The sequence below is a fragment of the Salmo salar genome, chromosome ssa06, assembly GCF_905237065.1.
Source record: "Salmo salar chromosome ssa06, Ssal_v3.1, whole genome shotgun sequence".
NCBI classification, from domain to species: domain Eukaryota; kingdom Metazoa; phylum Chordata; class Actinopteri; order Salmoniformes; family Salmonidae; genus Salmo; species Salmo salar.
Genome location: NC_059447.1, coordinates 80,828,270 through 80,844,763, shown reverse-complemented (window position 1 = coordinate 80,844,763; position 16,494 = coordinate 80,828,270). Strand labels below are relative to the sequence as shown.

At 41.5% G+C, this 16,494-nt stretch overlaps 1 protein-coding gene across 1 annotated transcript; it reads left to right on the top strand.

Moving 5' to 3' along the window:
• Positions 1 to 9,213: 9,213 nt before the first annotated feature.
• Positions 9,214 to 11,145, top strand: LOC100195769 (fucosyltransferase 9). Its single transcript, NM_001140798.1, is given in 2 exon segments — positions 9,214 to 9,235; positions 9,812 to 11,145. A coding segment is annotated over 1 exon segment (1,113 nt). The 5' UTR covers positions 9,214 to 9,235; positions 9,812 to 9,818; the 3' UTR covers positions 10,932 to 11,145.
• Positions 11,146 to 16,494: the final 5,349 nt, after the last annotated feature.

Here is a 16,494-nt window from a genome sequence, read left to right as displayed (position 1 = left end):
TGGACAAAACATTAGGAAAACTTGCTCTTTCCATGACGTAGACTGACCAGCTGAACGCTATGATCCCTTATTGATGTCACTTGTTGAATCCACTTCAGCCAGTGTAGGGGAGGAGTCAAGGATACATTTTTAAGCCTTGAAACAATTGAGACATGGATTGTGTATGAGTGCCATTCAGAGGGTGAATGGACAAGACAAAATATTTAAGTTCCTTTAAATGGGTATGGTACTAGCTGACAGGCACACCGGTTTGAGTATGTCAAGAACTGCAACGCTTCTGGGTTTTTCACACTCAACAGTTTCCTGTGTGTATCAAGAATGGTCCACCACCAGAAGAACATCCAGCCAACTTGACATAACTGTGGGAAGCATTGGAGTCAACATGGGCCAGCATCCCTGTGGAATGCTTTCAGTACCTGGTAGAGTCCATGCCCCGACAAATTGAGGCTGTTCTGAGGCCAAAAGAGGGTGCAGTGCAATATTAGGAAGGTGTTCCTAATTTTTGGTACACTCAGTGTAACTGGGCAGTAGTCCAGGTGTCATAAGTCCTACAGCCCCTAGTTTTATTTGGTTGATTGTAATGTCAAGAAAGAAGAGCAGCGCTTTATCAGACAGACCTCTCCCCATCTTAGTAACCGTTGTATCAATATGTTTTGATCATGTCAGTTTACAATCTAGGGTTACAGTTTAGTCTCCTCAATTTGCTCAAATGTCACTTTATTCAGTATAAGATTTAGATGTGGTTTATGGTTTAGCAAATTATTTGTTCCAAATACAATGCCTTTAGTTTTTTATATATTTAGGACTAGCTTATTACTTGCCACCCATTCTAAAGCTGAATGATGCTCTGTTAAGGGTCGCAGTTACTTCATTTGTTGTGGTAGCTGATGTGTATAACGTTGAGTCATCAGCGTACATACAGTGCATTCGGAAAGTATTCAGAACCCTTGACTTTTCACACATTTTGTTACATTACAGCCTTATTCTAAAATTGATTAAAAAAAACAAATTACTCAGCAATCTACACACAATACTCCATAATGACGGAGCAAAAACTGATTTTAGGACATTTTTGCAAATGTTTTAAAAACAAAAAACAGAAATTTACATAAGTACTCAGACCCTTTGCTATGAGACTCGAAATTGAGCTCAGGTGCATCCTGATTCCATTGATCATCCTTGAGATATTTCTGCAACTGGATTGGAGTCCACCTGTGGTACATTCAATTGATTGGACATGATTTGGAAAGGCACACACGTCTATATTTATATAGTCTATATAGTTCTATTTTTTTATTTATTACTATAATCAATTGTATTTTATATTCTATTCTATCCTATAGTAGTCTATTCTATTATAGTCTATTCTATTCTATCCTATTGTAGTCTATTACATTCTATCCTATTATAGTCTATTCTATCCTATTCTAGTCTATTATATTCTATTCTAGTCTATTCTATCCTATTGTAGTCTATTATATTCTATCCTATTATAGTCTATTCTAGTCTATTATATTCTATTATAGTCTAATCTAGTCTGTTATATTCTATTCTAGTCTATTCTATCCTATTCTAGTCGATTATATTCTATCCTATTATAGTATAGTCTATTCTATCCTATTCTAGTCTATTATATTCTATCCTGTTATAGTCTAGTCTATTCTATCCTATTCTAGTCTATTCTAGTCTATTATATTCTATCCTATTATAGTCTATTCTATTCTATCATATTATAGTCTATTCTCAAAAAAATAACATTGTAAAGACTAGAATAGTCTAGCCCAGTCAAAACTGTTCGCTGCTCTGGCACCCCAATGGTGGTACAAGCTCCCTCACAGCGCCAGGACAGCAGAGTCAATCACCACCTTCCGGAGACACCTGAAACCCCACCTCTTTAACTCTTTAAGGAATACCTAGGATAGGATAAAGTAATCCTTCTAACCCCCCCCCCCCCAAAATGATTTAGATGCATTATTGTAAAGTGTTTGTTCCACTGGATATCATAAGGTGAATGCACCAATTTGTAAGTCGCTCTGGATAAGAGCGTCTGCTAAATGACTTAAATGTAAATGTAAAAAAATGTATATAAGGTCTTACAGGTTTATGTCATTGTTGTATCACTCATTAGAAAAATATTCAAGGACCTTGAACATTCCCTTCATTGGCAAACTGTTATCGGGGAGGTGTCTATATTAAAGAAAAGTATTAGCTAATGTCGTGGACGAATCAGAATTAGTTGGGTATCATAGATAATTAAGATGTTTTATTAGTATAATATGCTTATTTGAGGTACTTGTCATTAGAAAGTGTCCATTGGACTCTGGTGTCTTTTCAGTTGCACGTCTCCCTTAGCTGGGGCTCAGACACTTGGGGCCCAGAGAGGGGAGAGGTCAGACTTGTCGTTATGGGAATGTGTCTTTACCTATTTCTTAAACCATGTGAAGGGATGGCGTGATTAACGGGGAACCAATGACTTGTCTCCACAATGTCTGTGAGCAAGTCACTCCCTCCTTTTCTTTATTGTGGGGAGGATTATGGCAGTAAATGGACCCTTGTATGTCCTCTCTGAGATCTCACACTTATCCTGTGATAATATATGGCCTAGAGGCTCACTCCCCAGTGAGCCTGTCCAGGAGTAGGGTCAAGAGGGGGTTTGCTTGAGATGGGAGTATCTAGAGTTGACAATTGATATATGCCATTGGATGAAATAGTTCTGTTCAATACCGTACCAGGGAGGGACGGTTCTAAGGAGACCAGATACTGGGCTATACCATTAATCCTGTTGACATAGCAGTTACTGTCTGATGTGTTTTATTGATATCTGTCATACAAAACTTAACCTTTGTGAACTGTTACTAAGTATCTGTGGTTTGTCAATGTACGTTGAAGGGGGTGTATCGTTGCTATAAAAGATCCCTGTAGCCATTCTGTAATGACCTTCCTGGTTCATTCGAGAGAATGCATTATTGGGTGTCAAGAACTTTTGCAAAAGTATCTTAATTAAGTATTAAAGATATAGTTTTAACTCGGACTGGTGTGTTTGTAACTCCTCATTTGGTAATGCAGAAATTAGCCACCACACTAATCCCAACCTTTTAGTATGTCATAAATTTGTGGATTCCCTTAATAACGTTGTGTGACTAAGTAGCGTCATTGTTTCTCAGTTTAAAGGAAGTGAAATTACATTTCAAGCAAAATGAATAATCATTTCACTCTAGTCAATTATATTTAAATGGTTAATGACCTTAGAATTGAGCATCTGTGGCCTACACTTAAGAAAATCCTCAATTACCTACAAAAAGTGTCATTGGTGTTACCATCATTGCCGTTATAGTACTCCTACAGGTGGCACAATGTTATCATAATGGTAAAAAATTATTTAAAGTCATTAAGCGGCCATATTAGTTGATTCAGAATGGGAAGATGTACCCAAATCCATTTTAAAAAAAGAAACATTCTTCAAAAATGTACTTCATTTTTTCCCAAATGCTACAACCAAATGCCACTGCAATTCAGGAACAACCCATCTAGGTGTGATACCATGTGACCCAGGAGTACAGAAAAGCTCCTCTAATTAAACACTCTCTGCTCTCTGACAACACAACCTCAAACTTGCGACTTTTTAGACATCAAAACTCACTTTGTCTTGCAATATTAGAAGAAAATCTAACTTGCGATTGTGTGTGACGCCACGGTGCTCTCCATGCGCTGTGACGCAGGCAAAACATTTGACCCAGCGTTTTCTGTAATTACATTAATCCATTCTACTGCTGAAATCATACATGTTAGCAAACAGTTCACCAAAACAGACAAGAAACACAGCCAGACTCTTCATAATATTTATGTGGTATATGAAAAAGTAAATGTATTTGCTGATTTAAGTAAAATACAATTTCAGGTGATCAATGTGAATTGAATATGCTCAACTAAAGTACCACTTGTAAGGGTAGTGGAGAACATTACAAGGGACAACATCCCTTGTCTCTTTTTGCCATGTGTTAAGAGTGAAATGCATACATCCATAATATAAAAAGTTTCCAAGATGCTGGATCCGGGAGATAGACATTGATTTAATCTATCAAATGTATTTTTAAAGCCCTTTTAAATCAGTAGATGTCACGAAGTGCTATACAGGAACCCTTCCTAAAACCCCAAACAGCCTAAAACGCCAAACAGCAAGCAATACAGATGTAGAAGCAGATTTAGTGCTTTACTTGGGCAGGAGCTCACCGGAGCAGATTACCAGCACCTCAAATGTTCTGCTGCTAGAGCTCCTGTTCCTCATATAGAATATTAGCTCAAAAGTATTGTGGCGCTCCTGCACCTAAATATAAACAGTACCGGCACCCAAAATGAGTACCGGCACCTTTTTCAGTCCAAGTCAAGCACTGTATATATTCGAAAAATAAAATCCACACACTGGTACAGAATACTGTAAACCTCAAGGCATTTTGAACTCAAATACTCAGTCAATGAAAAGTAATTTATTTCTTAAAATGTTTATGTAGCACAAACTCAAAACAAGTGTTTTTGCATGTACATTTACGTCATTTAGCAGACGCTCTTATCCAGAGCGACTTACAAATTGGTGCATTCACCGTATGATATCCAGTGGAACAACCACTTTACAATAGTACATCTATATCTTTTTTTTTTTTTGGGGGGGGTGGGGGGGTTAGAAGGATTACTTTATCCTATCCAAGGTATTCCTTAAAGAGGTGGGGTTTCAGGTGTCTCCGGAAGGTGGTGATTGACTCCGCTGTCCTGGCGTCGTGAGAGAGCTTGTTCCACCATTGGGATGCCAGAGCAGCGAACAGTTTTGACTGGGCTGAGCGGGAACTGTGCTTCCGCAGAGGTAGGGGGGCCAGCAGGCCAGAGGTGGATGAACGCAGTGCCCTTGTTTGGGTGTAGGGACTGATCAGAGCCTGAAGGTACGGAGGTGCCGTTCCCCTCACAGCTCCGTAGGCAAGCACCATGGTCTTGTAGCAGATGCGAGCTTCAACTGGAAGCCAGTGGAGTGTGCAGAGGAGCGGGGTGACGTGAGATAACTTGGGAAGTTGAACACCAGACGGGCTGCGGCGTTCTGGATGAGTTGTAGGGGTTTAATGGCACAGGCAGAGAGCCCAGCCAACAGCGAGTTGCAGTAATCCAGACGGGAGATGACAAGTGCCTGGATTAGGACCTGCCCCACTTCCTGTGTAAGGCAGGGTCGTACTCTGGGGATGTTGTAGAGCATGAACCTACAGGATCGGGTCACCGCCTTGATGTTAGCGGAGAACGATAGGGTGTTGTCCAGGGTCACGCCAAGGCTCTTAGCACTCTGGGAGGACGACACAATGGAGTTGTCAACCGTGATGGCGAGATCATGGAATGGGCAGCCCTTCCCCGGGAGGAAGAGCAGCTCCGTCTTGCCGAGGTTCAGCTTGAGGTGGTGATCCGTCATCCACACTGATATGTCTGACAGACATGCAGAGATGCGATTCGCCGCCTGGTTATCAGAAGGGGGAAAGGAGAAGATTAATTGTGTGTCGTCTGCATAGCAATGATAGGAGAGACCATGTGAGGATATGACAGAGCCAAGTGACTTGGTGTATAGCAAGAATAGGAGAGGGCCTAGAACTGAGCCCTGGGGGACACCAGTGGTGAGAGCACGTGGTGCGGAGATAGATTCTAGCTACGCCACCTGGTTGGAGCGAGCTGTCAGGTAGGACGCAATCCAAGAGTGAGCCGTGCCGGGGATGCCCAACTCGGAGAGGGTGGAGAGGAGGATCTGATGGTTCACAGTATCAAAGGCAGCAGATAGGTCTAGAAGGATGAGAGCAGAGGAGAGAGAGTTTGCTTTAGCAGTGCGGAGAGCCTCCGTGACACAGAGAAGAGCAGTCTCAGTTGAATGACCAGTCTTGAAACCTGACTGATTTGGATCAAGAAGGTCATTCTGAGAGAGATAGCAAGAGAGCTGGCCAAGGACGGCACGCTCAAGAGTTTTGGAGAGAAAAGAAAGAAGGTATACTGGTCTGTAGTTGTTGACATCGGAGGGATTGAGATGTTGACATCTCGCTCTCTTGAAGACAGAAGGGACGTAGCCAGCGGTCAAGGATGTGTTGATGAGCGAGGTGGGTAGGGCAATGTGAGCAGGACCAGCGGTGTCATTTGACTTAACAAACGAGGATCGGATGTCGTCAACCTTCTTTTCAAAATGGTTCACAAAGTCATCCGCAGAGAGGGAGGAGGGGGGGAGAAGGATTCAGGAGGGAGGAGAAGGTGGCAAAGAGCTTCCTAGGGTTAGTGGCAGATGCCTGGAATTTAGAGTAGCAGAAAGTGGCTTTAGCAGCAGAAACAGAGGAAGAAAATGTAGAGAGGAGGGAGTGAAAAGATGCCAGGTCCGCAGGGAGGCTAGTTTTCCTCCATTTCCGCTCGGCTGCCCGGAGCCCTGTTCTGTGAGCTCGCAATGAGTCGTCAAGCCACGGAGCAGGAGGGGAGGACCGAGCCGGCCGGGAGGATGGGGACATAGAGAGTCAAAGGATGCAGAAAGGGAGGAGAGGTGTGTTGAGGAGGCAGAATCAGGAGATTGGTTGGAGAAGGATTGAGCAGAGGGAAGAGATGATAGGATGGAAGAGGAGAGAGTAGCGGGAGAGAGAAAGCGAAGGTTGCGACGGCGCAATACCATCTAAGTAGGGGCAGAGTGAGTAGTGTTGGAGGAGAGCGAGAGGGAAAAGGATACAAGGTAGTGGTCGGAGACTTGGAGGGGAGTTGCAGTGAGATTAGTAGAAGAACAGCATCTAGTAAAGATGAGGTCAAGCGTATTGCCTGCCTTGTGAGTAGGGGCGGACGGTGAGAGGGTGAGGTTAACCTGTTAGGGCTAGGGGGCAGTATTGACACGGCTGGATAAAAAACTTACCCGATTTAATCTGGTTACTACTCCTGCCCAGTAACTAGAATATGCATATAATTATTGGCTTTGGATAGAAAACACTCCAAAGTTTCTAAAACTGTTTGAATGGTGTCTGTGAGTATAACAGAACTCAAATGGCAGGTTAAAACCTGAGAAGATTCTGTACAGGAAGTACCCTGTCTGACCATTTCTTGGCCGTCTTTGCCATCTCTATCCATTACAAAGGATCTCTGCTGTTACGTGACACTTCCTACGGCTGCCATAGGCTCTCAGAAGGCGGCAAAAAGCTGAATCGTGGCTTTGCAGGCTCTGGCTGAAAAAAAGTAGCGCGTTTGGGTAGTGGCTGGTTACAGTACTGTCAGACTCAGGCTCGTGCCCGCGTCGACCGAAAGCTTTGTTTTCTTTCCTCTGTTTACCTAAACGGAGATTCCCGGTCGGAATATTATCGCTTTTTTACGAGAAAAATGGCATAAAAATGGATTTTAAACAGCGGTTGACATGCTTTGAAGTACGGTAATGGAATAGTGTGGTTAGATTAACCTCTCTGGGCTAGGCGGGACGAATTCGTCCCACCTACGTAACAGCCACTTGAAGCCTGTGGCGCGATTTTCAAAACCTTAAAAATCCTATTACTTCGATTTCTCAAACATATGACTATTTTACAGCTATTTAAAGACAAGACTCTCGTTAATCTAACCACACTGTCCGATTTCAAAAAGGCTTTACAACGAAAGCAAAACATTAGATTATGTCAGCAGAGTACCAAGCCAGAAATAATCAGACACCCATTTTTCATGCCAGCATATAATGTCACCAAAACCCAGAAGACAGCTAAATGCAGCACTCACCTTTGATGATCTTCATCAGATGACAACCCTAGGACATTATGTTATACAATACATGCATGTTTTGTTCAATCAAGTTCATATTTATATCAAAAACCAGCTTTTTACATTAGCATGTGACGTTCAGAACTAGCATACCCCCCGCAAACTTCCGGGGAATTCGCTAACATTTTACTAAATTACTCACGATAAACGTTCACAAAAAGCATAACAATTATTTTAAGAATTATAGATACAGACCTCCTCTATGCACTCGATATGTCCGATTTTAAAATAGCTTTTTGGTGAAAGCACATTTTGCAATATTCTAAGTACATAGCCCAGGCATCACGGGCTAGCTATTTAGACACCCGGCAAGTTTAGCACTCACCATAATCATATTTACTATTATAAAAGTTTGATTACCTTTTGTTGTCTTCGTCAGAATGCACTCCCAGGACTGCTACTTCAATAACAAATGTTGGTTTGGTCGAAAATAATCCATCGTTATATCCGAATAGCGGCGTTTTGTTCGTGCGTTCCAGAAACTATCCGAAATGGTAAAGAAGGGTCGTGCGCATGGCGCAATTCGTGACAAAAAAATTCTAAATATTCCATTACCGTACTTCGAAGCATGTCAACCGCTGTTTAAAATCAATTTTTACGCCATTTTTCTCGTAGAAAAGCGATAATATTCCGACAGGGAATCTCCTTTTCGGCAAACAGAGGAAAAAAATCACAAAGGCGGGGGCGGTCGGGTCACGCGCCTAAGCCCAGTGTCCCTTGATCGGCCACTTGAGAAAGGCGATAATGTGTTTCAGCCTGGGGCTGGGATGACGACATTCTGTTTTTTCCCGGGCTCTGAGCGCCTATGGACGACGTAGGAAGTGTCACGTTAGAGCAGAGATCCTTAGTAAAAGATAGAGATGGAAAAGAAGTTCAAGAAATGGTCAGACAGGCCACTTCCTGTAAAGGAATCTCTCAGGTTTTGACCTGCCATTTGAGTTCTGTTATACTCACAGACACCATTCAAACAGTTTTAGAAACTTTAGGGTGTTTTCTATCCATATGTAATAAGTATATGCATATTCTAGTTACTGGGTAGGAGTGGTAACCAGATTAAATCGGGTATGTTTTTTATCCAGCCGTGTCAATACTGCCCCCTAGCCCTAACAGGTAAACGAGAGTCTTGTCTTTAAAATGCTGTAAAATAGTCATATGTTTGAGAAATTGAAGTAATAGCATTTCTAAGGTATTTGAAAATCGCGCCACGGGATTCAACTGGCTGTTGCGTAGGTGGGACGAATTCGTCCCGCCTAGCCCAGAGAGGTTAAAAGAGGAGAGGAGTGGAAAGAAGATCCTACTGCTCTGAAAGGATCAACCTCTAGTTGTCAGACACGTTCTTTTGCATTTCCCATGAAAAGGCATGATGACGTAGTTGTGCCACACCTCGTCACTAGTCTGGTTGAAACCTAGTGCATGGATGGCAACCCTAACACTAACAAGAGGCCTCTTAATGGTAAGGAATGGTTTATTTTCTTTCTCAAAACTGATTTCAGTGTTAAGAGTTTAAAACATCTTGATTTAAAGACGTTCTATAAACGTAACACGCTCTGTTGAAAAGTTTAGCGTCGTTTAGGAGAATGCAGCCATACACCTTTATGCAGTCTAACCTGTCCTCAGGATAATGTTCACTAACTTGAGTACACTTTACATGCTAGCACTGCTAATAATAGCATTTACGATTTCCTATTCTTAGTGACTGTCATTATTCTGTGTTTGTGCAGCAAAAACTGATAGGAACCTTCAGAAAAACTGCATGACTCACCATATACTGATTATGAGTGAATTTAAGTCAGATGGAAGAGAGAAAATAGGCATTTTAACTTCATAGATTTAGCCGGTGGTAACTTGTGGAATAGACACCAGCTGAAATGCGGTTTGAACCAATCAGCATTAAGGATTAGAACCACCTGTTGTATAATCTTTTAACCCACCAGATAGAAACTCATACCGATGTCATAGTCGATTTTCACATTGTTCCTTTTTTATACACTTATAACGTCTAAAATGTAGGTGTGTTTCTTTCTTACAGGACAAACATGTCATCAACAACTTCCAAACGAACACATCATCTAACTCTGATAGCTGCTCTTGGGGTTTTGTGTTCAGTGGTATTATTTTTTGTTTACTTTCATCCAACATCTACTGTATGTCCATCTCGATTAGATGATTTGCCATTTTTGGCAAAGGGAGATGTTTCGTCATCTACCGAAAAACCTGTGGAAAAGCCGCTTGTGTTGCTCTGGTTCTGGCCACTGGGTTTGAGATGGAATTTTGAAATCTGCAAAACCCATTTCAACATCGATAGCTGTGTTCTGACAGATGACAGATCCCTTTATGACAAAGCAGAGGGAGTGGTTGTTTTTCACAGAGACATCAGCTGGGACCTGAAGAACCTGCCTCAGTCTCCTCGTCCACATTTTCAGAAATGGATCTGGTTTCATGTGGAATCACCAACAAATACAGCCAGAATACCAGGTCTGGAAAACCTATTTAACCTCACTTTGAGCTATAGACGAGATGCTGACATCACAGTGCGAAATGAATTGACAACCGTGAAGACTGAAAAGGACAGTGAGTTTGTGCTGCCCAAGAAGGATAAATTGGTTTGTTGGATTGTGAGCAACAACAATCCTTCAACTGGGACAGGAACCAGAGCAAAGTACTATCAAGAGTTGGTCAAACACATCAAGATACATGTTTATGGTTCTGCTTTTACAGGGAGTCGTTTGAAGTATGAGGAGTATTACTCAACCCTTGCTAGCTGTAAGTTCTACCTTGCATTTGAGAATTCAATCCACAGAGACTATATCACAGAAAAGGTGAACGGACCACTTGTAGCAGGAACCATTCCAGTAGTCATGGGCCCACCCAGAGAGAACTATGAACAGTTTATCCCAGCTGGTTCTTTCATTCATGTAAATGACTTTACTAATGCAAAGGCACTGTCTGACTTCCTCCTCCAATTGGACAAGAATGATGAGATGTATGTAAGTTACTTCACCTGGAGGAGGTACCTTAATGCCAAGCCCCACCTCCTGACAATGCAGGAAGAGTTTATTCAACCTGTTTGTTTAGCCTGTGAATACGTGGCAAGAGACAAAGGATATTACAATGTTGTCCACAACCTTTATGAATGGTACTTTGGATGAGGGTTTAGCCATCATTTTGTAAGCACAGAAAATATCCTTTTACCTTAGCTACGTAAACAGAATACAATTTTAAGTGTCTTCGGATTTGGGGATATTTTGTTTCAAAATATTTGTATCAATTTAAAGGATGGGTATTCAAGGTTTTAGGGTCGATTTCTTTTTAAATTTGTATTCATTTTTTTTAATTAAACACTTTGGAAGCAGCATACACTGTAAACCCCAATGTGCTGTCATTACTCAACTTTTAAGGAACCCATTACACTTAAAACATTTTACTGCAGTGGGCTAAATCAGCTGGTCAGAGTTATTCTTGGTAGTCTTAAACAAATCTCCTTTGAAACCAAAGTATACACCTCACACACATGGTTAGGGGCTTACAAAAAGACACATGTACCATGTCAGATATAGAGTTGAAATGTACTACATTTTCACTTTGCATCCCAAAATTACATTTTATATACATCACAGAAGACCGAACTATAACAAAACGGTTTGACATAGAAACACCTACAACCCCTCAGTCCAGCCTCTCTCAGCCTATTGCAGACAGCCTGAGCACTGATGGAGGGACTGCGTTCCTGGTGTAAAACGGGCAGTTGTTGCCATCCGGTACCAGTCCAGCAGGTGTGATGTTCAGATGTACCGATCCTATGCAGGTGTTGTTACACGTGGTCTGCCACTGCGAGGACGATCAGCTCTCCGTCTTGTCTCCCTGTAGCGCTGTCTTAGACGTTTCAGGGCACGGACATTGCAGTTTAATGCCCTGGCCACATCTGCAGTCCTCATGCCTCCTTGCAGCATGCCTAAGGCACGTTCACGCAGATGAGCAGGGACCTTGGGCATCTTTCTTTTGGTATTTTTCAGAGTCAGTAGAAAGGCCTTAATTGCCTACCGCCTGTAATCTGTTAGTGTCTTAACGACCGTTCCACAGGTGCATGTTCATTAATTGTTTATGGTTCATTGAACAAGCATGGGAAACAGTGTTTAAACTCTTTACAATGAAGATCTGTGAAGTTATATTTTTACAAATTACCTTCGAAAGACAGGGTCCTGAAAAAGGGATATTTCTTTTTTTGCTGAGTTTATTACCTGACTAGAATTAAATACATATTTTAGTTAATGAATGTGAAGAGTAATTGACCTAGAATCAAAAGTAATTCAAATAATTGATTGAAATATATATTTCTTTATTAATGACAAATTTGAAACACACAGAGCCCCTAGTGGCCCAAGGTAATGAGTGGGTATGGCAACTGACTGATTCTGAGTGAATGACAACATAATCCAAGCATAGAACATCCATGCAAAGAGGAAAAAACTTAATCTGATAAAGGGCTAGGGCTCGATTCTATTATATTACTATGGTCAACACCCACATACCGGTTGTTTTATCGGTGACGGAGGTTGAACTGTGTTAGATCTGTCAAATCCATTGTCACGTGATGCTGTTGATCAGACTGGCAACTTGAAAATCCAGCTCCAACTGCCGTTGCAGAAATACTATTTGCTAAACAAGTTTAGAGCCTCATTTTATATTTCGAGAGTACCTACAACTCCAACTTTTGATTTGAGTAAACTTAAGCAGCAGAATGTTGACAAGCGACAACTAAATACATGCTTCCTAGTTTCTCCTTCAAACTAGCCAATAAACAACAAGGCAGAGTCCGACACAACCACGAGCCTGACGGATAGGTAGCTGCATACATTTCCAAAATCTAGGATCTCCTGACAAAATGTCTGCTTATCAATAGAGTAAACTAGGAAATCCAGCGCTCTACAGTATCAATGGATGGTAAACTGACTGATCAGTGGCGTCATTAGGTCTGGGCTTCTGGAGCTTCAGCCCCAGATGTTTTTGCTCCAGCCCCAAATCTTTTGATAGTAAAATAAATAAATAAAACGTTTGTTGTTTTTAATGTATTTTATAAATACATTTCAGGCTGATATGAGATAACATAACCACACATTTAAAAAAAATGTTTAACTGAATATTTATGAAAGAAATATACAATGCAATATAGCAGAAACTGCAAGAAGTGCCTGCTGTGATTGGTTGAGATTTCACAAAGCAGTGGACCACATCTCTTGACCCCAACCCTATAGCACCGGTTCGATGTCAATGTAAATCACTCAGCAAACCGCTGGTCACTCAGCCACAGTGCGCAGCATAGCACAGAGCAAATATGGATTTTTGGAACTTCTTCCAAAAGAGGTAAAAAAAAGCAAGCACTTTGAACATGAGCAGGCAGCAGTGAATGAGGTGGAGAGGGCAGAACAGACAGAAAGTCAAAGTAGCAGCAGCAGAGTTGGCCACAGGTTTGTGCAGGGGTGGTGGTAACTAACTAGCCAGTCTCCCTCAGCATAAGGGCTGGCTAATGCTAATAAGCTAGCATAAGCACTCAGCATACTTAAGCTACTGGGTGTCAGTTATTTAACAGTATATTTAGTGAATGGGCAAGCTAAGGATATTAATATAAGTCATGATATTAGGAAGTGTTTATTTCTCACGAGTGTATTTGACAGGTTTCATTTCTGTAGCTAGCTTGGCAAGCCACATCGATAGCTACTGGCTGGCTAGCTAGCTGAGACAGAAAAGATGAGTGAGGTTTTTCTGACTGAAGCACACATCTGACAGTGCCCCACTGTGGAAGGAAGCGGAACTTTACTATAACTTAATATTTAACCCTGTTTAAAAATGCGAAATGAGGTGGTAGAACTGACTAAATGAAAGGAATCAGAGTGTGTGGTTATGGTATGACTCACGAACACGACACCGTCGGTTGTTAGGCTCTGACATCCACACGTTTTCCAGCAGTCGTCTGAACTCTGTCGCAGACATCCTGACTTCAAAGAGGTCTTCTCATAAAACTGTTGGAGCTACAAACTAATGTCAACAATAACGGAAGAAACTCATGAACACGAAGGTGTCGGTTGATCTGCTCCCCGACGGAAATTGTTAATTTACGTTGTTTAATTTGCTGGTCCCTAACTAGCCCCAGAGATAGCCAATCCAAGGTCAGGTCGCACACCAGCCAGCTGAAGCTAAATGTTGAAACAATTTTGCTAACTCTTCTCACCTCCAAACATATTAAACCACACCCCAAAACAAACTCACATTTCAATTCAGTCATGGCCACTCATTTCTTAATGAACCAAATCTAAAACAAGGCTAAATCAGAAAGTGCGTTAACCCTTTAAAACGAATTAGATGTTGCACCTTGCAGATGAGCCAAGGAGGAGCACTTAGAACAGCAGCAACCAGAGGCAACTGGAAGGAAAGAGGACGATTTAGGTCACGTGTCAACACCAGGCATGCAGGCTGAATCCGGCCCTTGACACATTTCTAGTTGGCCCGTACAATTATTTGGGTTGTCAATTCATTTTGACACGCTTCCATACCGCCGTGATGAGCTGCACTAAAAGTCACAGCAAGCACTGCCAACGTGCTTCCTAGACCTACACACAAGCCAGTGCGCTGTATTATATAATCTGTAGTTGCACTGACCGAATCTTCTCCCAAACCAAATGTTAAAACATTGTGAACGGATCAGCTAGCCCGAAGCACCCCAACACAGTCAGGGGGTATAAAATGAAGAGACCAGAGGCAGTGGTTCCCTTTCTTTTGTATAGTCTCCTAAACAGGTCTTCTTTTGCCCAACAAAATAACTCCAGTACAGGTAAGTCCAACATTGAAACACCAGTGTAACAAAACAAATAAACTAAGCGGTTGACCAAAAGGCTGTGGCCAAATTGGAAGGAAAAACAACAAACGGCTACTACTGTCTTAGACTATCGTCTACACATAAGAGTTACAGAAGGAACGCTTCTCTCTACCTAAAGCCTGCCTAGGTTAACAGAGACAAGGTGCCCAGTCACAGACGCTTTCTCTGAGGTAGGAAAAACCAACATCCTCACGGGTCCCCATCTCTACTCCCAATCCTCCCCCAGCTCCTCTCCTGGCACATCTATATAGAGGAAGACACAAAGCTATTATTTGGCCCAGCTGTGTACGAATTGGCTTTACACTGAGTACCTATCCCCTGAGGAGGTTGCTGTTGTGTTGTCTTCCTCCGGCTGGTCACTGAACTCTCACAACATGTTGTAGGCTAAATGCCCATGCCAAGTTTGGGTTCCAACGGATCATTGCTGTAGCCTACAGAAAATGTCATCTTAGTCATCAAAAAGTTATAATATAACGGATTCGCGCGAGGTTATAAATTACTATTAAAGGACAATAGGACACACAAGACAGTATAAATGAGTCAACAGTTGAGTCCTCTACATTTATGAAAATACAACCTGGTGGACAGTGAATTAAACGCTTTCATGTGTCCCGTTTACAGAGAGCGGTGGAGTACAGACACATACCACAGTCCTAGCTCGGTTTTTAAAGCTTAACAATAAATAACAACAACAAAAAACTGCAACCAAACACCATGCAAAGGAGAAACGTGTCGGCCCATTACAGTAGCCTAGGCTGGCATCAACTACAATACATTTGAAGTGTTTCTTATTTTGTTTTAATATGTTAAAATGCTATATATGTAAGCGTGCAACGGTATGGTCTCTATTAACCAATCCACATGGTGAGTCCAGATAAATGTTTAGAATTGTTTGGTTTAACTCAACCGATTCACATAAAGTGTATCAGTCTCTTCTATTCTTCCTTTAGTATTATAGAATGTTTCACATAAACAATGTTCATCCACTAGGAGTAGTGGTATAGAATCCAGAGTCTTGATAGTCAACACACCAAAACAAAAGCAGTATGGTGCCTCAATAGTCAATGTATACAATCAAACACTGATATACTGTCGATTCAGACTGATAACACTCAATGAAAATAATAAAGGGCAGTGGACTGATTTCTCCAACCATCAGCATTAAAGGCTCAAAAAGAAACAGTAGTTTCACAAAACCACATACTCTACAGTACTCAACAAGGCGTAGCAAGGTATTTCTCACACTCAGTAACCCTCAATAACTTATAGCAAAATAGTTCAACACTAGTTGGTGGAATATCCAAACAGTCACCCAACCCATGACATTGTAGATAATCAACCTCTGATTATCAGATAACTTGAAAGTATGTCACAAATAAAATAGTCAATAAAATAATATGAACATTTTGTTTCAAATCAGTCCAGTTTAACAAAATAAACCAGCGACTCAAGCCTAAACTATCTTCATTGTCAATGTCCTTTCATCTCCCATCATAGATCTCCTTTCTTCCATGAGAGAATCATGTTCTTTCTTTTAGAGTCACTGTGAAACAATCTCAAGTCAACTTCTTTCATATCCGTTACCAAACTATAGTCAGAGTTAGCGATATGGTCCAGCTCATGAGTTTCCAGAATAGCTGTATTTTCTTAAGCTACACTGTCTGCTACTGTGGCTAATTGTTATTTGTTGCCAACTTCACACCATCTCTGTCCGTTCACACTGCCACTATCCCGTTCTATTAATGACGTTGACTCTAAGTCCAACAGTGACAGTTTTTACTTCCCTTTGCTGTAGTTCAATGTCCCCTTTCCTCCAGCTGCAACTTCCTTCACTATTCAAT